Here is a 22,603-nt window from a genome sequence, read left to right as displayed (position 1 = left end):
GAGGAGGAAGAGGAGGAGGAGGAGGAGGAGGAGGAGAAGAAGAAGAAGAAGAAGAAGAAGAAGAAGAAGAAGAAGAAGAAGAAGAAGAAGAAGAAGAAGAAGAAGAAGAAGAAGAAGAAGAAGAAGAAGAAGGGGATGGGAGAGGAGAGGAGAGGACAGGAGGAAGAAGAAGAGGGAAGGGGAGGGGAGAGGAGAGGAGGAAGAGGAAGGAGGAGGAAGAGAAGTAGAAGGGGAGGGGGAGGGGAGAGGAGGAAGAGGAAGGAGGAGGAGGAGGAGAAGGAGAAGGAGAAGAAGAGGGAGGGGAGAAGAGAGGAGGAAGAGGAAACAGGAGAAGGGGAGGGGGAGGAGAGAAGAGGAAGAGGAAGGAGGAGAAGGAGAAGAAGAAGGAGAAGAAGAAGAGGGAGGGGAGAGGAGAGGGGGAAGGAGGAGGAGAAGAAGGAGAGGAGGAGGGGGAGGAGGAGGAGGAGGAGAAGAAGGAGAGGCGGAAGAGGAAGGAGGAGGAGAAGAAGGAGAAGGAGAAGAGGGGGAGGGGGAGGGAGGGGGAGGGGAGAGGAGGAAGAGGAAGGAGGAGGAGGAGAAGAAGAAGAAGAAGGGAGGCGGAGGGGGAGAGGAGAGGAAGAGGAAGAAGAAGAGGGAGAGGAGGATGAGGAGAGGAGGAAGAGGAAGGAGGAGGAGAAGAAGAGGAAGAGGAGGAGGAGGAGAGGGAGGGGGAGGAGAGGAGGAAAAGGGAGGAGGAGAAGAAAAGGGGAAGGAAAAGAAGAGGGAGAGGGAGGGGAGGAAGTGGAAGGAGAAGGAGAAGGAGAAGGAGAAGAAGAGGGGAAGGAGGAGGAGGAGGAGGGGAGGGATAGGAGGAGGATTACAGATACATATATATCTATGTAAATAAATAACCAAAATCAAACTCCGGGCCTTCTCATTGAAAAAGCAGAGTTTTAATGCTCCTTTACAAAATCAATATACACCGAGGGAATCTCTCTCCAGGCGACTCACGGCTCCGAAGGAAGAGAATATTTGAAAAACCAGATTTTTCTGCATAAACGCCGGGGTGGGGGGGCGTGGGGGGGTTCCAGGAGATTTGAAGACGAAGCAAAAAGTGTCGACAGAAAGCCGCCAGTTATCTCTCGCTGGCGCTTTTGCTCCTTGATCGAGGGCTTCTGGGAAACATTAAAATGCCCTTGACACGCGTGCCACACTTTAAGCAGTAAAACAATTTCACTGGCAAAGCGAGATTTGGAGCTGTTTTTTTTTTTCCCCCTCCCTCCCTCCCTCCCTCTCTCTCTCTTTCCGTCTCTTCTGAACTCCTTTTTTTTCTGCCCAAGAATACAACGTAGAATAATAAGGTTGGGAAAGGGATCTCAGAGGTCATCTAGACCAACCCCTTGCCCCGGAGGCAGGAGATCCCTCACCCGGGATCCAATAGGGGTGACAATGATAGCAAGTGTCCAAGATCTGAGTGGTCGCTACAAAGAAGGGGTCAAATTATTCTCCTCCAAAGCCCCAGAGAAGGCAGGGACGAGAAGCAACGGACGGGAAAAACTTTAAATCAAGGAGAGAAGCAATCTAGAACGAAGGAGAAATGTCCAATTCATCAGCGGAACTGCCTGCCACCAGATGTTGCCAACTTTGGAGGTTTTAAAGAAGAGATCGGACAACTATTCGTCTGAAGCGGTATAGAGTTTCCCGCTCGAGCAGGGGGAAACCACTTTTGAACGGGCCCAATTTCTGGGCAATCGTATTTTCAAGAAGCCTGACTTAGGCGGCTCAGTGGGTAAGACACTGAGCTTGTGGATCGGAAAAGTCGGCAGTTCGGCGGTTCGAATCCCTAGTACAGGTCTCCTGTGTGGGCAGGGGGTTGGACTACATGACCTCCAAGGTCCCATTGTTGTTGTTGTTGTTGTTGTTGTTGTTGTTGTTGTTATTATTATTATTATTATTATTATTAGCAAGAAAGGACATTCTTGCTCTGAGCATCAGCCAGGAGAACATCTGGAAGGGAGCCATCGATATCTTTTGGGACGCTGGCGGAAAGGGCCCCATGGGAAGCCGAGGGCATTTAAATTCAAGGCGGAGGGGAAAAGGAGGGCAAGCGAAGCGTTGGCGAAGCTGGAGTGGGGTCGGGGGTGGGGGGGGGAAAGCGAGGGTGCTTCAGTGCTCACTCCCCGTACTTCCGACCCGCCACTTCTGTCTGCCGGGTGTTTGTTTAATGGTCTCCTGGCACCTGCTGAAAAAAATGAAGCCATCTGGAAAGCTGGAACAAACACGCTCGAGCGGTGGCTTGGCGTTCCGGCTTCATCGGGGTGGAAAGCAAACGCCGGCGGGGGGTGGGTGGGCAGGGGATCTGGTTCCTTTGGGCCTCGGGCTGGCAAGCTTCCTTCCCCCCCCACTTCCAGATCCCCTGAATTGTGCAGGATATTTTGTTGTACGAAATTGCACCTCTTTTTGTGAAGGCCGGAAAGGAACGATTACACCGTGTTGTGGTCTTGTTTTCCAGCAAGGGAAAAAGAAGAGCTGCAACTTGGCACACCGGGGCAGTTATGTTTTCGGAGAAATTTCGTCAAGCTGGGGATATGCGATCCCTCCCTACAGCTCGCAGCTGTTGGCTTGTTTGCGGCGAGGGGGATCTTTCCGGGGCTGGGACTGTGATCCTGCCAAGCGGGCCCACGAAAAGACCGAATCCCGTCTACGGATCTCCCTAAGCCCCAGTTCAGTGGATCTCAAACTAAGGGACCCAGGGAAAGATGGTTGGGCAATAGGCCAGGAATCCAGGTCTCTCTCTTTCTCTCTCCTTCTCTCTCTCTCTCTCTCTGGCACCAAGGCCGAAGAAAGCCAGTAGATTACCAGACATGGGGAGGTGAAGTTTGGAAGGATAAAGCTGGCGTTGGACCGATCGATGCTGGGAACCGAGAAGATATGAAAAAAAGGAAGAGGGAGAGAATGGCAGGGGCCAAAACTGAGAAGAAGCACCCAAATAAAATAAAAATAAAGCAGAATTGGAGATTTCAACGACCTCCCCAAATCAAAAAGCCAGGACAATGGATCCTGTTTGATTCCGGATGACCGCTGGGGATCCCTTGCCAAGGGCTAAGTAGATCAGGAAATAATGCCATCCAATTCAGAGCCAGCAAGTGTGTGTGTGGGGGGAGAGGCAGAGACCCCCCCTTCCTCCCGAGACACCCCACCATCTCCCCCGCCACTCACCCACAATAATGCCACAGGCGCTCAGCAAGCCAATCTCCTTCTTGAGCGCCACTCCTTCGCCGCCTTCTTCCGTTTTTTCGGAGGCCTTTTCGGGGCCGCCTCGCCGACGGGCACCGTCCTCCATCCTTTTTTTTTTTTTTTTTTTTAAACCAGGTGGCCCAGTTGAAGATCCCCCAGGGATTCTGGATTCCGGCCGGAGGGCTTTCCTAGGTCTTGTTTTCCAGCAGGGAAAAAAAGAAGAGCTGCAACTTGGCACACCGGGGCAGTTATGTTTTCGGAGAAATTGTGGTTGGGGGAAAGCCGGGCTCGATCCTCAGTTCAAAGCTCAGGGGTCAGTCTAGGCAAGCTCTGAAGGGCTCTTCCCCCTTGTCCAAAAAGAGTTTTGCGGGCTGCTAGGAAGCTCAGCATCCGAAATTGGGTGGGTGGGCTTTTTTTTCTTCCTTCCTTCCTTCCTTCCTTCCTTCCTTCCTTCCTTCCTTCCAGAATCCAAGCCAAGGGTCCCGTCCGAAATTCAGATCGGTTCCCAAAGGGAAAAATTGCTTTTCAAAATAAGATTCAATAATCTCTCCGTTTGGGTGGCTAGGCAAGCTGACACGCAGCCCCTTCCCACGTGCGAGGCTGACCCAGGTGCGGGGATCCTCCTGGGTTTTTTTTTAAGTTGGCACAAGTTTTCCCCGCGGTTATTCCGCGATGAGGCTGAGGTTTCTTTTTTTGCAAAGGCTTCGCGGGCTCTGGGTGCAAATGAATCCCCCCGGATCGGGCTGGGTTAGGGGCTGCGGGGGCGACGAGAGAGGGGAGGGGGGTCTCCGCTGCTGAGCTCCGGCTTCCTCCTGGCCCCGCGGCGCCGGACTCCGCTCTGCCCTCCGCCGCCTGGCTTTGCGCTGTTTTTTTCCTCCCGGGCGGCGCTCCGCTGCCAGAAACCGGCTGCCGCCGGCCAGGGCGGTGGCCAAGCCTCGCTCCTCCCTCTCGCTTTACCTCCGGCACCGGCTGCTTCCCGGTTCAGATGAGCCTCCCTTCGCTCTCCCCACGCGGGAAGGATGGCGTGGGGGGGGGACGGACCGGGGGTGGAAACACCCGTGGGGCAGGGGGTTCCTCTGAAAACACGCGTGGGAAAGGGTCCCGTGAAAACACGCGTGGGTCCTGTGAAAACATGTGTGGGAAAGGGTCCCGTGAAAACACACATGGGAAAGGGTCCCCTGAAAACACGCGTGGGTCCTGTGAAAACACGTGTGGGAAAGGGTCCCGTGAAAACACACGTGGGAAAGGGTCCCCCGAAAACATGCGTGGGAAAAGTCCCATGAAAACACGTGGGAAAGGGTCCCGTGAAAACACGCATGGGTCCTGTGAAAACACGCGTGGGAAAGGGTCCTGTGAAAACACGTGTGGGTCCCGTGAAAACACGCGTGGGAAAGGGTCCCATGAAAACACGCATAGGTCCCGTGAAAACACGTGTGGGAAAGGGTCCCGTGAAAACACATGTGGGTCCCGTAAAAACACGTGTGGGAAAGGGTCCCGTGAAAACACGTGTGGGTCCCGTGAAAACACGTGGGAAAGGGTCCCATGAAAACACGCATGGGTCCTGTGAAAACACGTGTGGGAAAGGGTCCCCCCAAAACACAAAAACACACGTGGGAAAGGGTCCCATGAAAACACGCATGGGTCCCGTGAAAACACGTGTGGGAAAGGGTCCCCTGAAAACACGCGTGGGACAGGGTCTCCCCCTAAAACACGCGCGGAAAAGTTCCGTGAAAACACGCGTGGGGAAGGGGGTCCGCCTCCTGCCACGATCCGCATCGCTGCATTGGACAGATCAGAGCCAAATTCGTCCCTCTCTGCTCCAATCCTCCCGCGCTGATTCTCGTGGCGGGGAGTTCCTCAGGTTAACCTGCCTCGGATAAGAATTTTCTCGCGTGGGTCGGCCACAGCATAAAACGAACCCACCCCCACACATAGACACACAAATTCCTCCATCTCTGCTCTAATCCTGCCGCGCCGGCTCTCGTGGCGGGGAGTTCCTCGGGTTAACCTGCCCGGGATAAGAATATTCTCGCGTGGGTGGGCCACATCGTAAAACAGAACCTCCCCCTCCCCCCTCAAATTCTCTGCTCTAATCCTCCCGCGCCGACTCTCGTGGCGGGGAGTTCCTCGGGTTAACCTGTCCTGGATAAGAACTCAGGGTGTTCTCTCGCGTGGGAAAGGGGCACCCTGAAAACACGCGTGGGGATGGCGGTCCGCCTCCTGCCACGATCCGCATCGCTGCATTGGACAGATCAGAGCCAAATTCGTCCCTCTCTGCTCCAATCCTCCCGCGCTGGCTCTCGTGGCGGGGAGTTCCTCGGGTTAACCTGCCCGGGATAAGAATATTCTCGCGTGGGTCGGCCACAGCATAAGACGAACTCACCCACACACACCCACACACACAAATTCCTCCATCTCTGCTCTAATCCTGCCGCGCCGGCTTTCGTGGCGGGGAGTTCCTCAGGTTAACCTGCCTCGGATAAGAATTTTCTCGCGTGGGTCGGCCACAGCGTAAGACGAACCCACCCCCACACATAGACACACAAATTCCTCCATCTCTGCTCTAATCCTCCCGCGCCGGCTCTCGTGGCGGGGAGTTCCTCGGGTTAACCTGTCCTGGATAAGAACTCAGGGTGTTCTCTCGCGTGGGAAAGGGGCACCCTGAAAACACGCGTAGGGATGGGGGTCCGCTTCCTGCCACGATCCGCATCGCTGCATTGGACTGATCAGAGCCAAATTCATCCCTCTCTGCTCCAATCCTCCCGCGCTGATTCTCGTGGCGGGGAGTTCCTCGGGTTAACCTGCCTGAGATAAGAATATCCTCGCGTGGGTCGGCCACAGCATAAGACGAACTCTCACACACACACACACACACACAAATTCCTCCATCTCTGCTCTAATTTTGCAGCGCCGGCTCTCGTGGCGGGGAGTTCCTCGGGTTAACCTGCCCGGGATAAGAATATCCTCGCGTGGGTCGGCCACAGCGTAAAACAAAACCTCCCCCTCCCCCCTCAAATTCTCTGCTCTAATCCTCCCGGGCCGGCTCTCGTGGCGGGGAGTTCCTCGGGTTAACCTGCCCTGGATAAGAACCCGGGGTGTTCTCTCGCGTGGGAAAGGGGCACCCTGAAAACACGCGTGGGGACGGGGGTCCGCTTCCTGCCACGATCCGCATCGCTGCATTGGACTGATCAGAGCCAAATTCGTCCCTCTCTGCTCTAATCCTGCCGCGCCGGCTCTCGTGGCGGGGAGTTCCTCGGGTTAACCTGCCCGGGATAAGAATTTTCTCGCGTGGGTCGGCCACAGCATAAGACGAACTCACACACACACACACACACACACACAAATTCCTCCATCTCTGCTCTAATTTTGCAACGCCGGCTCTCGTGGCGGGCAGTTCCTCGGGTTAACCTGCCCTGGATAAGAACAGGGGGTATTCTCGCGTGGGTCGGCCACAGTATAAGAGGAACGCACACACACACCAAATTCCTCCATCTCTGCTCCAATCCTGCCGCTCTGGCTCTCGTGGCGGGGAGTTCCTCGGGTTAACCTGCCCGGGATAAGAATATTCTCGCGTGGGTCGGCCACAACGTAAAACGGACCCCCCCCCACTTTCAAATTCTCTGCTCTAATCCTCCCGCGCCGGCTCTCGTGGCGGGGAGTTCCTCGGGTTAACCTGCCCTGGATAAGAACCCGGGGTGTTCTCTCGCGTGGGAAAGGGGCACCCTGAAAACACGCGTGGGGACGGGGGTCCGCTTCCTGCCACGATCCGCATCGCTGCATTGGACTGATCAGAGCCAAATTCGTCCCTCTCTGCTCTAATCCTGCCGCGCCGGCTCTCGTGGCGGGGAGTTCCTCGGGTTAACCTGCCCGGGATAAGAATTTTCTCGCGTGGGTCGGCCACAGCATAAGACGAACTCACACACACACACACACACACACACAAATTCCTCCATCTCTGCTCTAATTTTGCAACGCCGGCTCTCGTGGCGGGGAGTTCCTCAGGTTAACCTGCCTCGGATAAGAATTTTCTCGCGTGGGTCGGCCACAGCGTAAGACGAACCCACCCCCACACATAGACACACAAATTCCTCCATCTCTGCTCTAATCCTCCCGCGCCGGCTCTCGTGGCGGGGAGTTCCTCGGGTTAACCTGCCTCGGATAAGAATATTCTCGCGTGGGTCGGCCACAGCGTAAAACGGAACCCCCCCTTCAAATTCGTCCCTCTCTGCTCTAATCCTCCCACGCCGGCTCTCGTGGCGGGGAGTTCCTCGGGTTAACCTGCCCTGGATAAGAACCCGGGGTGTTCTCGCGTGGGTCGACCACAGCATAAGACGAACCCCCCCCAACCCGCACATCTTCCCGCCACGATCCGCATCGCTGCATAGGGCTTAATCGTCCCTCTCCGCTCCAATCCTGCCGCGCTGGCTCTTGTGGCGAGGAGTTCCTCGGGTTAGCCTATCCAGAACCCGAATTTGAGTTGGCTTCAGCATAAGAAGAATCCCCTCCAACAACCGCCCCCTCCCCAATCTTCTGCCCCAATCCGCATCGCTGCATAGAGCCGATCCGCTCCAATTCTGCCGCGCTGGCTCTTGTGGCGGGGAGTTCCCCGGGTTTATAACCGAAGCATTTTTTTTTTTTTCTTTCTTTCTTTTCCAGGAATATTCTCTCCCTGTTTGCATCCTTAATGGCAGTAATAGAATAGAATAATGTTACGATCGCATAGATAACACATACTTTGTGTTAGGGGGGAAAAGAGGTAAAAAAGGGATTTTTTGGACAATTTTCTCCCTTTACGACGCATCCGGCCTTCGTTTCACCCATCCCCGTTGTGCCCCACTTTTCTCTCTCTCTCTCTCTCTCTCTCTCTTTCTCTCTCTTTCTCTCCTCCCGCAAAAATAGCCAAAAATAGCCCCGGAGATACTGTTGACATTTTGCACGGCTCGCGTCAAAAATCAGATTTATTTATTTTTTTACTTCCTTCTCAATCCAATTCAATCCAATTCGAATCTTTATTGTCTTTATATGTGCAATGAGATTGGTTGAGCTCCCTCAGTGCGCCCCCTTCTCTCCCTTCCTTCCTTTATTTCTTTTCTTCCTTCCTTCTATCCTTCTGTCTGCCTTCCTTCCTTCCTTCTTTCTGTTTTCCTTCCTTCCATCCTTCTGTCTGTCTGTCTGTCTTTGTTTTCCTTCCTTCCTTCCTTCTTCCTTCCTTCTTTCTATCTTTCTTTCTTTCTGTCTGTCTGTCTTTGTCTTCCTTCCTTCCTTCTTTCTTTAACTGTAACAGAGTTGGAAGGTACCTTTGAGGTCATCTAGTCCGACCCCCCTGCTCACGCAGGAGACCCGTATTAAGGATTCGAACCGCCGACCTTTCTGATCGGCAAGCTCAGCGTCTTAGCCACTGAGCCACCTAGTCAGGCTTTCTATCTTTCTGTCTGTCTGTCCTTCTTTCTTTGTCTTCCTTCCTTCCTTCCTTCCTTCCTTCCTTCCTTCTTTCTATCTTTCTGTCTGTCTGTCTGTCTTCCTTCCTTCCTTCTATCCTTCTGTCTGTCTTCCTTCTTTCTGTCTTCCTTCCTTCCTTCTATCCTTCTGTCTGTCTGTCTTTCTTCCTTCCGCCTGTCTGTCTGCCTTCCTTCCTTCCTTCTTTCTGTTTTCCTTCCTTCTATCCTTCTGTCTGTCTTCCTTCTTTCTGTCTTCCTTCCTTCCTTCTATCCTTCTGTCTGTCTGTCTTTCTTCCTTCCACCTGTCTGTCTGCCTTCCTTCCTTCTTTCTGTTTTCCTTCCTTCTATCTTTCTGTCTGTTTGTCTGTCTTCCTTCCTTCTTTCTGTTTTCCTTCCTTCCATCCTTCTGTCTGTCTTTCTTCCTTTCTTCCTTCCTTTCTGTCTATCTGTCTGTCTTCCTTCCTTCCTTCTTTCTGTCTTCCTTCCTTCTTTCCTTCCTTCTATCCTTCTGTCTGTCTGTCTGTTCTCCTTCCTTCTTTCTGTTTTCCTTCCTTCCATCCTTCCTTTCTTCCTTTCTGTCTGTCTGTCTGTCTTCCTTCCTTCCTTCTTTCTGTCTTCCTTCCTTCTTTCTTTCCTTCTATACTTCTGTCTGTCTACCTGTCTTCCTTCCTTCCTTCCTTCCTTCCATCTTTCTATCTGTCTGTCTTCCTTACTTTCTACCTTTCTTTGTCTGTCTTCCTTCCTTCCTTCCTTCCTTCCTTCCTTCCTTCCTTCCTTCCTTCCTTCCTTCTATCCTTCTGTCTGTCTGTCTTCCTTCCTTCTTTCTGCCTTCCTTCTTCCTTCCTTCCTTCCTTCCTTCCTTCCTTCCTTCCTTCCATCTTTCTATCTGTCTTTCTGTCTTTCTTCTTTCCTTCCTTCCTTCTTTTTTTCCCCTTCCTTCCTTTCTCCCTTTTCCCTTCAAAACCCTCCCCCCCCCCACCCGAGATGGGGAGGGGGTTAATCTTTCCCTCCCCTCCTCCCCGACCCTTTTCCCAGCTTTGGGGGCGCTGCTCCGTCCCAAATCCTCCCACCCTCCCACCGCCCCCAATTCCGCCCCTGGGGTCTCTGGCACAACTGGGGGAGAGGGGGGGGGTTGCAGGAGCCCAGCCTCCAGCTGTTAAGAAGAAGAGATTTGATTTGATTTGATTTGATTAATTTAATGTTTTCAGCCTCGGCCTTGGGAATCGGGACTCCCCAACCCCCCCCCACGCCCCCCCTAATCCTTAGGGCAGGGGTCCCCAACTCCCCAGGCCACGATGCTCATAGGTGCAGCTCCATTTAAGGAAGCATCATCCGCTCTCACCCCCCCCCCAAAAGCTGGAAAGATTGGGGACCCCCACTGCCTTAAGGGGAAGCAGAAGGGGGGGGCTGGCTTTCTCCACCTGCCCCCCCCACCTACTCCCAATCCTCGACCCCCCCCTTCCCACCCACCACCCCCCCACCCCTCCTTCCGCCCCCCAGCATCCTCGCCTCCCATCTGGGGCTCCCCTCCCCCGCTGTTTATCCCGGGACTTCGAAGTTGTGCAACGCGGTTGCACATCTTGTGGTGGCCTTTTTTGTGTGTGTGTGGTTTTTTTTGTGTGTGTTGTTGTTTTGCGAAGTTGGGAAAGCAGCGTCGGAGGGAGGGGGGTGTCTTTTAAAGGGGAGGGAGGGTGTCTGTTTCTTTCTTTCTTTCTTTCTTTCTTTCTTTCTTTCTTTCTTTCGTTCTTTCTCTCCCCTCCTTCCCTCTTCATTCCTCCCTCCCTTCTTTCTCTTTCTTCCCTTCCTTCCTTCTTTCTCTCTCTCTCTCTTTCTCTCCCCGCCCACCCTCCCTCTTCCTTCCTCCCTCCCTTCTTTTTTTATTTCTTTCTCTCTCCCCCTCCCTCCTACCCTTTCTTTCTTTCCTTTCTTTCTCTCTCATCCCTCCTCCCCTCCCTCTTCCTTCCTTTCCTTTCCTTTCTTTTTATTACTCTTTCTCTCTCTCCCATCCCTCCCACCCTTTCTTTCTTTCTTTCTTTCTTTCTTTCTTTCTCTCTCTCTCTTTCTCTCCCTTCCCTCCCTCCCTTTCTCTTTCTTTCTTTCCTTCCTTCTTCCTTTCTTTCTCTCTCTCCCCTCCCTCCCTCTTCATTCCTCCCTCCTTTCTTTCTTTCTTCCCTTCTTTCTTTCTCTCTCTTTCTCTCCCCTCCCCTCTCTTCCTTCCTTCTTTTTTATTTCTTTCTCTCTCTCCCCTCCCTCCCACCCTTTCTTTCTTTCCCTTCTTTCTCTCTCACCCCTCCTCCCCTCCCTCTTCCTTCCTTCCTTTCCTTTCCTTTCTTTTTTTCTTTCTCTCTCCCCCTCCCTCCCCTCCCCTCCCTCCCACCCTTTCTTTCTCTCTCTCTCTTTCTCTCCCTTCCCTCCCTCCCTTTCTTTCTTTCTTTCCTTCCTTTCTTCTTTCTCTCTCTCTCGCTCTTCCCTCCCTCCCTTCTTTCTCTTTCTTCCCTTCTTTCTTTCTCTCTCTTTCTCTCCCCTCCCTCCCTCTTCCTTCCTTCCTTATTTCTCTCTATCTCCCCCTCCTTCCCACCCATTCTTTGTTTCCTTCCTTTCCTTCTCTCACCCTCCCTCCCCTCCCTCTTCCTTCCTTCCTTCCCTTTCTTTTTATTTCTTTCTTTCTCTCTCTCCCCTCCCTCCCCTCCCTCCCTCCCACCCTTTCTTTCTTTCTCTCTCTCTTTCTCTTCCTTCCCTCCCTCCCTTTCTCTTTCTTTCTTTCCTTCCTTCCTTCTTTCTCTCTCTCTCTTCCCTCCCTCTTCCTTCCTTCTTTTTTATTTCTTTATTTCCCACTCTCCCCCTCCCTTCCCCCTTTCTTTCTTTTTTTCTCTTTCTTTCTTTCCTTTCTTTCTCTCACCCTTCCTCCTCTCCCTCTTCCTTCCTTCCTTTCCTTTCCTTCCTTTCCTTTCTCTCTCTCTCTCTCCCCCACTCCCTCCCTCCCTGCCCACCCTTCCTTCCTTGCTTCCTTCTCCCCTCCCCTCCTCCCTCCCTCCCTCTTTTTCTTTCTTTCTTTCTTTCTTTCTTTCTTTCTTTCTTTCTTTCTTTCTTTCTTTCTTCCCCCGCTTAGCAGCCATCTCCCCCGCCATGTCCCCAGATCGCCTTCTTTGGCACGTCCCCCTTGGCTGATCCGATGGGGGTGAAGTCCAACTTTTGGGAGCAACGGGGGCTCCCCTTATCGCCCGATCAGCTGAAGTAGGCAGGAACAAAGGTCAAGGGTTGGGCTTGGCCGGGGTACAAGAGATAAACCTGTCGCGAGCCATATACGGCGCTGCTCCTGCTGGGGGAGGCTCTTCTTTTAAGAAACAGACAGGAGGGAGGGGAGGGTTGGGGAAGAGAGAAAAGGAAATGGGCGGGCCCCAAGGAGAACTGGGGGGGGGGAGGGCAAATCAGGATTGACAGGCTTCCTTCCTGCAAAATTTTGCAACCCCCCCCCCCCCCCGCAAACATTAAATCATCATTTTGTCCCTTGCCCTGGTTTTAAAATCATCATTTTTGTTCCTTGCGCTTTGGCGGGGTATATGAGGGTTGCCCTGCCCCCTGCTGGTAGCAAGGTAAAATGGCGAGCTGGACCTATAGACAGGTAGTCCTCGACGTATGACCACAGCGGAGCCCAAACATGTATCTCGCTAAGGGAAACGTTTCGTTAAGGGAGCTTCGCCCCGTTTTTAACCATCCTTTCTTGCCGCGGCCGTTAAGTGAATCACTGCGGATGTTAAGGTAGTCATCCTTCGTGAAGCGTCTGCATTTCCTGCGTCGGATGAGGAGAGCGCATCGTTCTGCTTCTGTCCTCGACACTTTTTTACAGAGGCACGATTGTGAGAGCGATTTAACAAACCGCATCCCTGCGGCTCAGCTAGAAAGTCCCTACAGAGAGTGGTGAGGACAGTGGAGAAGATCATAGGAAGCTCTCTTCCCGTTATTCAGGATGCTGCTTACAAGCACTATTTAAGTATTGTTAGAGACCCCTCCCGTACATACACACACTGTAGTTCTACTCTGGGAGGAGGGTTCGAAGTATCTATAGCAGGACTACTAGATTTTTGAACAGCTTCGTTCCTTAGGCCATCCGTCTTCTACATTCGGAAGATTCTTCTTTTTTTCTCCCCGCCATGTATATATTCGAAATAGACTGTGATGTTTCTCTATGTCATATATGTGTGTGTACGTGGGTATATGTATATTTATGTGGGTATATCCCTTTTTATGTAGATTTATGTAGATTTAAATGGGACGCGGTGGCTCAGTGGCTAAGATGCTGAGCTTGTCGATCCAAAGGTCGGCAGTTCAGCGGTTCGAGTCCCTAATGCCGCGTAACAGGGTGAGCTCCTGTTACTCGTCCCAGCTTCTGCCAACCTAGCAGTTCGAAAGCACGTAGAAAAATGCAAGTAGAAAAAAATAGGGACCACCTTTGGTGGGAAGGTAACAGCGTTCCGTGCGCCTTTGGTGTTGAGTCATGCCGGCCACACGACCACGGAGACGTCTTCGGACAGCGCTGGCTCTTCGGCTTTGAAACGGAGATGAGCACCACCCCCTAGAGTCGGAAACAACTAGCAGATGTGTGAGGGCAACCTTTACCTTTACCTTACAATTATTTGCAATTTTTAAAAGAAAGAAAGAAAGGATGGGAGGGAGGGAGGGGGGAGAGAGAGAAAGAAAGAAATAAAAAAAGAAGGAAGGAAAGAAGGAAGGAAGAGGGACGGAGGGGAGAGAAAGAGAGAGAAAGAAAGAAGGAAGGAAGGAAAGAAAGAAAGAAAAAGAAAGAAAGGGAGGGAGGGAGTGGAGAGAGAGAAGGAAAGAAATAAAAAGAAAGGAAAGGAAGGAAGGAAGAGGGAGGGGAGGAGGGGTGAAAGGGAGAAAGAAAGAAAGAAGGAAAGAAAGAAAAAGGAAGGAAGAGGGAGGGAGGGGAGAGAAAGAGAAAGAAAGAAGAAAGAATGAAAGAAAGAAAAAGAAAGAAAGAAAGGGAGGGAGGGAGGCGAGGGGAGAGAGAGAAGGAAAGAAATAAAAAGAAAGGAAAGGAAAGGAAAGGAAAGGCAGGAAGGAAGAGGGAGGGGAGGAGGGGTGAGCGAGAGAAAGAAAGGAAAGAAAGAAAGAAAGAAGGAAAGAAAGAGAAAGAAAAAGAAAGGAAGGAAGGAAGAGGGAGGGAGGGGAGAGAAAGAGAAAGAAAGAAGAAAGAATGAAAGAAAGAAAAAGAAAGAAAGAAAGGGAGGGAGGGAGGCGAGGGGAGAGAGAGAAGGAAAGAAATAAAAAGAAAGGAAAGGAAAGGAAAGGAAAGGCAGGAAGGAAGAGGGAGGGGAGGAGGGGTGAGAGAGAAAGAAAGGAAAGAAAGAAAGAAGGAAAGAAAGAGAAAGAAAAAGAAAGGAAGGAAGGAAGAGGGAGGGAGGGGAGAGAAAGAGAAAAAAGGAAGGAAAGAAAGAAAGAAAAAGAAAGGGAGGGAGGGAGGCGAGGGGAGAGAGAGAAGGAAAAAAATAAAAAGAAAGGAAAGGAAAGGAAGGAAGGAAGAGGGAGGGGAGGAGGGGTGAGAGAGAGAAAGAAAGGAAGAGAAAGAAAGAAAGAAAGAGAAAGAAAGAAAGAAAGAAAGGGAGGGAAGGGGAGAGAGAGAGAGAGAGAGAGAGAAAGAAAGAAAGAAAGAAAGAAAGAAAGAAAGAAAGAAAGAAAGAAAGAAAGACCCCCTCTCCTTTAAAAGACACCCCCTCCCCAAAAATGCCTCCCTCCGACGCTGCTTTCCCAACTTTGCAAAAACAACAACAAAAGATGACAGCCGACTGGCACATATGTGCGAGGGGGAACCTTTACCTTATGTATATTTCTGTACCGAATATATATTTTAATGGAAATCTGTAAATCTTTGCAAGCTTAAATTCTGCCCATCTAGTTTTAATCTTGGCCATGTGTCACCTGCCAGTTGTCATGTGAGCTTCCCACGCATGTACTTTAAGCCATCTTCAGTGCTTTTCCACCCACACGCCCATCGTGATCATTCCCTTGCCATCTTTTTAAACAACTGCTCCCTCCAATATTATACCAGGTCTGAACCGCAAAACGTCAGAGGTCCCCCAGGTGGCAGCAAAGAGCCATGGTTTTTTGTTATCTCTTTGCTGCCATCTAGCGGCAATCTGGATTTCTGCACCCTGAGTTGGATTATTGTGTTGTTGTTGTTGTTAATTTATTATTATTATTATTATTATTATTATTATTATTATTATTATTATTATTATTATTATTATTATTATTATTATTATTATTATTATTATTATTATTATTATTTAATCTTTAGTGAGATTCACAGCCTTTGAGGCTGGTTAATAGCTCAGCAGCTCGAGTCCTAACCAAGGACCTAGGAACTGTTAAGGTATTGTCGGAGGATGTAAGCTGTTCCGAGTAAGGTGGTTTTTTGTAGAGTCAAAATGTTCAAGTCCGGCAAATTTAGAATTTCTAAATAGCGGGGTAGCCCTTTGGGTATTGCTCCGAGGGCTCCAATTACAATCGGGACAACACACGATTTCTTTTTCCACAGTCGCTCAACTTCAATTTGTAAGTCCCGGTACTTTGTGATTTTTTTCTTGCTGCTTATCTTCAATCCGTGCATCACCAGGTATTGCAATGTCAATGAACCATACTTTTTTCTTTTCAACTATTGTTATGTCAGGTGTGTTGTGGGCCAAGTGCCTGTCAGTCTGAATCCTGACCTCCCACAAGATCTTGAGTTTCTCATTCTCTAAAACTTTCTCAACCTGATGTTCCCAGTGGTTTTTGCTGTACTCAAATCCAAACTTCTGGCACAATTTCCAGTGAATGATCTTAGCAACACGGTCATGGCGTTGTAGGTAGTCAGTTTGTGAAATTTTGCTGCACCCACTGATCAGGTGGTCGACTGTCTCATCTTTCTCATTGCAGAGGCGGCATTTGCTGTTGGTGGTAACATGTTGAATTTTTGCCTTCGTGCTGTTTGTGGCTAGGGCTTGTTCTTAAGCTGCCAAAATAAAGCTTTCTGTTTCTTTTTTCAGTACTCCTGATCTTAACCAGTTCCAAGTTAGTTTCTGGTCAGCTTTGCCTTCAATACTTTTCAATACATCATCATCATCATCATCATCATCATCATCATCATCATCATCATCATCATCATCATTATTATTATTATTATTATTATTATTATTATTATTTATTGGTTAATCTTTAGTGAGATTCACAGCCTTTGAGGCTGGTTAATAGCTCAGCAGCTCGAGTCCTAACCAAGGACCTAGGAACTGTTAAGGTATCGTCGGAGGATGTAAGCTGTTCCAAGTAAGGTGGTTTTTTGTAGAGTCAAAATGTTCAAGTCCGGCAAATTTAGAATTTCTAAATAGCGGGGTAGCCCTTTGGGTATTGCTCCGAGGGCTCCAATTACAATCGGGACAACACACGATTTCTTTTTCCACAGTCGCTCAACTTCAATTTGTAAGTCCCGGTACTTTGTGATTTTTTCTTGCTGCTTATCTTCAATTCGTGCATCACCAGGTATTGCAATGTCAATGAACCATACTTTTTTCTTTTCAACTATTGTTATGTCAGGTGTGTTGTGGACCAAGTGCCTGTCAGTCTGAATCCTGACCTCCCACAAGATCTTGAGTTTCTCATTCTCTAAAACTTTCTCAACCTGATGTTCCCAGTGGTTTTTGCTGTACTCAAATCCAAACTTCTGGCACAATTTCCAGTGAATGATTTTAGCAACACGGTCATGGCGTTGTAGGTAGTCAGTTTGTGAAATTTTGCTGCACCCACTGATCAGGTGGTCAACTGTCTCTTCTTTTTCATTGCAGAGGCGGCATTTGCTGTTGGTGGTAACATGTTGAATTTTTGCCTTCATACAGTTTGTGGCTAGGGCTTGTTCTTGAGCTGCCAAAATAAAGCTTTCTGTTTCTTTTTTCAGTACTCCTGATCTTAACCAGTTCCAAGTTAGTTTCTGGTCAGCTTTGCCTTCAATACTTTTCAAGTATTGGCCATGCAGAGCTTTGTGTTTCCAATTTTCAGCTCGCTGCTCAATTACTTCTTTCTTATATTCTGCTTTTGTTTTAGTTGTCTTTAAAAGGCCTCCTTTATTTACTTCCTTAATCATTGGTTCTTCACTTTTCTGGATGTAACCATTCAAGCTGCATTTTTCTTCTTCCACAGTCTGCTTTACTTGTAGGAGTCCTCGACCACCCTCTGCTCTTGGTAAATATAATCGGTCAACATCACTTTTAGGGTGCAAGGCATGATTCATTGTCATAAGCTTCCTTGTTTTTCTGTCCAAATTGTCTAACTCCATCTGGGTCCAGTCAATTATTCCTGCAGAGTATCTAATCACAGGTATAGCCCAGGTATTTATGGCTTTTATGATGTTTCCTCCACTCAATTTGGACATTAATATCTTACGAATTCGTCGAATGTACTTGGCTGAAGTTAATTCCTTGACTTTATTATGCATTAAGTCAGAGGCTTCTAAAATTCCCAAGTACTTGTAGCCTTCTTCTGATTTTACTGCCTTTATCATTTCTTCATTCTCTAGTTCTATTCCATCCTCTTCTATGATCTTGCCTGCTTTGGTTGCTATTGTTGCACATTTGTCAATTCCAAACTGCATACCAATGTCTTGGCTGAATTCTTTTGTGTTTTCAATTAATAAATTCAGTTCAGCTTTTGTTTTACCAAACAGCTTCAAATCATCCATGTACATCAAGTGCGAGATTTTCAGTCCTTTCTTTGCAAGTTCGTATCCACAGTTCATCTTCTTCAAAATGATTGTCAGTGGTAGCATTGAGAGTATAAAAAGTAGGGGTGAAAGGGAATCGCCCTGGAAAATGCCTCGTTTAATTTCAACTTCACCCAGTTCTTCTTCATTAGCCATAAGTTTTGTTTTCCAGAGGTTCATTGAAGATTCCATGATGATGATGATTATTATTATTATTATTATTATTATTATTATTATTATTATTATTATTATTATTATTTGAATTTCTATACCGCCCTTCTCCCGAAGAACTCAGAGTGGTGAATAGAATAAGATTTCATATACGTATAATAATTTTTTTTTTTTTAAATAAACAGTAAATAATAAATTGAGTCAACTTAGTGTATCTGCTAAGATTTTGGCATAGAATTTAGATGTTTATGTTAGCCCTGCTTGTTGAAACAGAAAGGTCTTCAGGGCACGTCGGAAAGTGCGAAGATCTGGGATTGTTCGTATTCCAGGGGGTATTTTGTTCCAAAGAGTAGGTGCCCCCACAGAGAAGGCTCTCTCCCTTGGAACTACTAGACGACATTGTTTTAATGATGGTACTATGAGTAGGCCTACTCTGTGAGAGCGTATTGGTTGGTGGGAGGTTATCGGTTGCAGCAGGTGGTCTCGTAAGTACTCAGGACCTAAATCATGGAGCACTTTAAAGGTAAGAACCAACACCTTGAAGCGCACTCGGAAGGCCACCGAAGAAGAGAGTAACAGAGATGGAAGGGATCTTGGAGGTCATCTAGTCCAACCCTATACTAGGCCTATACTAGGGATTCGAACCGCCGAACGGCCGACCTTTCTGATCGACAAGCTCAGCATCTTAGCCACAGAGCCACCCAAATCGCGGCTCCGTTTTGACCGCCAACCGGTGAAACTTGAAACACGTAGTTTTCCCAGCATCCCTTTTATGATTTTTTTTCTTGGAATTCTGGGAATTCTGCATTGTAGAGGGCGCCCAGTTGGGGATGGAGCAACATGGGCTTTCAAGGGTAAAGCTCATTTGGAAGCCTTGGAGATCTGGATACAAAAAATCGGGCATCCCGCAGCACCTGTGAGACTACAATTCCCAGCACCCTCTCTTTGGATTCCTTTGGAATTCTGGGAATCGTGGCTTCAAAGTCTTGCAAGGCCATCCAGCTGGAGACGGAGTAATAATAACAAGAGTTGGGAAGGGACCTTAGAGGTCATCTAGTCCAACCCCGTTGCTCACGCAGGAGGCCTATACTTCTGATCGACAAAGCTCAGCATTTTAGCCACTGAGCCACCTAAGGATGGAGTCAAGCACCAACTCAACCACCTGGGTTCCCTCTATATGTGCAAAGACTACAACTCCCAGCATCCCTTTAGCATTTTTTTTTCTCAAACCGGTGAGAAAACACCTTTTCCAGGTGTTTTTTGCTCCACAGTCCAAAGGGCACCCAGTTGGAGATGGACTGAGGCAGGAATTATGAGAAAACTTTTGGAGGCCTTGGGAAAAAAAAAAACCCCAAAAAACCCTGTCAGCACACAAGACTACAACTCCCAGCACACCCTTAGGATTCTCTTGGAATTCTGGGAGCTGCCACTCTACTCTTTCGAAGACGTCCGATTGGTAGCCTTTGCTTGCTCCCGCCCATTCTTCTAAGCCCCGCCCCACCGCCCCGCACTCTCGCGACCGATCCTTTCTTTTCCCGCCGCTTTCTTCAAGAGGCGGGAAGAGAAAAGGCGGGAAAGTGCCGCGCATGCGCGCGCCGGCGGCTCCTCTGAGGGAGCTGTTTTTCCGCAGTTTCAGTTACGTTACAAATATTAAAACAAAACAAAACGAAAATAAAAAAAAAATACCGGATCGACGCGGCGTTATAGCAAGGCAAAGAGGCGGCCTGCTTGGTTTCTCTCACCCTCAGCCTGGTGTCTCCCCCGCCCTACCTCAGAATGAGTTGGAGTTTAGTTTCCATCATCCTGAGGGCCGCGCTGGGGAGGATGGTGGCTGTAGTCCAAGCAAGGAAAATAGGGTTTACCCCTCAAAATTAACCTCCTTGCCACTTAGTTTCGATGGCGGCTGAGGTGGATGAGCCACATTTATAGGCTGTGTCAAGGCAGGAAATTCCCAAAGGGATGAAAAATAAGCCATTAAACATGGTTATAACCTTGTTAAATTCATGGTTTCCATCTGGGGTGGAGTGATTTGAGTGGAATTTGAGGTTTTGGGGACCAAGTGAATAACTAGGAGCCTCTTTATTTTCTAAGTTTTCCTCAGTACTTTCTTAATTTCCTTTCCCTTTTTTCCTCTTTTTCTCTCTTAATTCCTTCCCTTTTCTATTTTCCTTTCCTTCTTACTCTCATCTTCCTTCTTTCCTTCTTCCTTCCTTTCTTTCCTTCCTTTCCTTCCTTCCTTCCTTCCCCTCTTTTTCTCTCCCCTCCCTCCCTCTTATATACATATATACTGTCAAATCAATACAGACTCATCAAATAAGCAATTAAATATCCATCATGGTTAAGGTATCCGTTTAAAAAATGTAAATAATTCTAAAGCAATGCAGCTGCTTTTTACAAGCGGCAGCCATAGAAGGAGAAATTATAATAAAAGCGATAATAAAGAATTGCACCAAAACCAAACAATATAATAGTTAAATTGAATAGTTCAAAGAAAACCATATTGAATTTTACGATATGGTGCAGTACCGGGTTTTCAATTTCAATTATATAGGATGTAAAGGATGTATGTTTTGTGTTTTTATTTTTATTAGTTATAATGTACACTGAAGATGGCGAAATTTAATTTTGTTGTACCTTGTGCAACAACAACAAACTAAACCTAAACTAAACTAAACTAAACTAAACTAAACTAAACTAAACTAAACTAAACTAAACTAAACTAAAAAATAATTTAAAGATGGCAATAACTACCGGTATTCAGAAACGTCTTTAGACAAGTTTCATCTTCATTAGTATCTTGGATCTATAGAAATTTTCCTTTCAATGTCCAATCTGTTCTTAAATTGATGCTCATCCCCTTGTTCAGAAATCCCTCCCCCGTTCAAAAGTACAAATCCAGTAGTTGTAAGAGAAACCCCTATAAATCCTCATTATTTTCATGCTGCTTCTGCCCTCAAATGATCAGATTTGAAAAGTCATCCTGCAGTCACAAGATGGATGGATAAATCCTTGACCTACTGCTTTGATCCATGATTAAATCACATATAAATGGTATCTATTCCCATTGATTGGATTGCAATTTATCATACTTTTAACAATAGTGGGAATGTCGTGATAGTGAAGAAAGATTTGAGCTGCAGTTTTCATGATTTTTTACATTAAAGAACTTCAACTCCCCCCTATTCCCCTGCTCTAATCTTGCATCAGGGTCCTTGTATTGAGCAGCACGAACGCTGGATTCACTGTGCCCTGGGTGCAAATACCTGCCTCTCCAGTTGAGACCCCATAATAAATCCCCTAATTAATTCTTTAAATGTCTTAAAAAATATTGCTTCACTGCAGTTGGCAAGCAGATTTAAAGACTACAGTTTTTTTCCCAGCCTGATTTCCAGATAAACTGGATTTCAGTTTTCCTAATCCCTAACCACCATAGCCAAAGGATTAGATTCAGAGATTATATACCAGCAAGCAAATAAAATTTTTAAAAAGTACCTGATTTGGCAAAAAATAGAATGTCCTTGTTTTGTACAGTAATGTCAAAAGAGTGAAGATCAATGATGGTCATCAACCTCCAGCCAAAACTGGCAGTAAAAGAAAGACAAAATAATAATAATAAAATGGGAGTAACTCAGGGCCACTAGAAGGAACAGGATTGGGGAAGTAAACAGGATTTCAAGATAAAAGTGACGCATTCTGCTGCCTAGGACATGTTGGTGTTATGAAACCATTAATATGATGCCATAGTTTTGATATATGGCAATTCATATTAACATCTGTACCTCCATTCTCTTCCCTCCCTGCTATGGATCCATGCCAAGAAATGAAGCAAGACTGCCTCCCTTCATATTTAGATTCCCCCCCCTCATTTTCTTTTTCCTGTTTCTGAAGTTCACAATATTTTGATATAATAATGTTTTATTTGTTTTATTTTATTTGTTGAACTCAATGAATATTCATTAATAGTGAGTAGGCAGTAGGAAAGTATCAGTCAATCACAGGGGTGTCAAACTCCAGGCTGTGTGCTGAATCTGGCCCACGAGGTGCTTAGATCTGGCCTGCAGGGCTGCCCTGGAAACAGCAAAGGACCAGCCCGCAGTGCCTCTAGCTGTTTTTGCTGGCAGAAGGCTGCAGAAGGATCCCTCCAGCCCCACCTGGGCCACCATAGGTGGCCCCGAAACGCATGATGTCAAGCTCAAACACAAACCCTGGTGCGGCCCTCAATAAAATTGAGTTTTGATACCCCTGGTCAATCAGAATAGAGCTGGAAGGGACTTTTGAGGTCATTTAATTCAACCTCCTGCTCAAGCAGGCGAACCTATACCATTTCAGACAAGTGACTATCCAGTCTCATCTTAAAAACTTCCTACAACTTCTGGAGGCAAGTCATTCCACGTTGTTCTCACTGTTAGGAAGTTTCTCCTTAATTCCAGGTTGCTTCTCTCCTTGATTAGTTTCCATCCACCCACTGGATCTATTGGGCCTGATATAGTTGCAATCATCCTTTTTCAGTCCATATAAGACCAGACTGTACAGTAATACTCAGATGATGGTGGTGGTGATGATGATGTGCCAGTTTCTGCCTTCCTCACCATCTTTTAAAGAAAGGATTATGTGGATAAAGAAACAAACGTAGTCAACATTTTATCAATTTAGTAACACTAACACAATCTTCTATATAAATGTATCCTTCAGTTACTTATATTTTCTCCCTTAATGGAGGAATGTTTCACCTTTGTTTCCAATCCAATATATCCATCCAGCCTTATCTATATGCCTGGGTTTTTTCCCTCTACTTCTCTCTCCCTCTCTTTTTATAATTCATTTGCTTATTTTAACCTGTATCACCTTTCCAATTCTACTTTTCCATCCATCCAATTCTTTTTATAACATCTTACCGGTATTAAAAATTTAAATACAGAATAAGAACTAACAACCAATATTTGGAATGAAAAAAAAAAGAAGAGCAAAGACAAAAATACAGAAATAAAAAAGTCAGTTTCAATTTTCTTTTACTGCAGTTATAAATATA

General features: G+C 47.6%; 1 protein-coding gene across 1 annotated transcript in view; it reads right to left on the bottom strand.

Annotated features, from left to right (window-relative positions):
- SLC7A8 (solute carrier family 7 member 8) overlaps positions 1 to 4,153 on the bottom strand; it is a 42,516-nt gene extending 38,363 nt beyond the window's left edge. Inside the window, exon 1 of the mRNA XM_060684796.2 lies at positions 3,199 to 4,153. Coding sequence (XP_060540779.2) covers positions 3,199 to 3,322 — 124 coding nt within the window. The 5' untranslated portion in view covers positions 3,323 to 4,153. The remainder of the gene's footprint in view (positions 1 to 3,198) is intronic.
- Positions 4,154 to 22,603: the final 18,450 nt, after the last annotated feature.

The sequence above is a fragment of the Pantherophis guttatus genome, chromosome 4 (genome assembly GCF_059756535.1).
Source record: "Pantherophis guttatus breed Tessera chromosome 4, ASM5975653v1, whole genome shotgun sequence".
NCBI classification, from domain to species: Eukaryota; Metazoa; Chordata; class Lepidosauria; order Squamata; family Colubridae; genus Pantherophis; species Pantherophis guttatus.
This window is presented reverse-complemented; position numbering and strand designations above follow the sequence as displayed.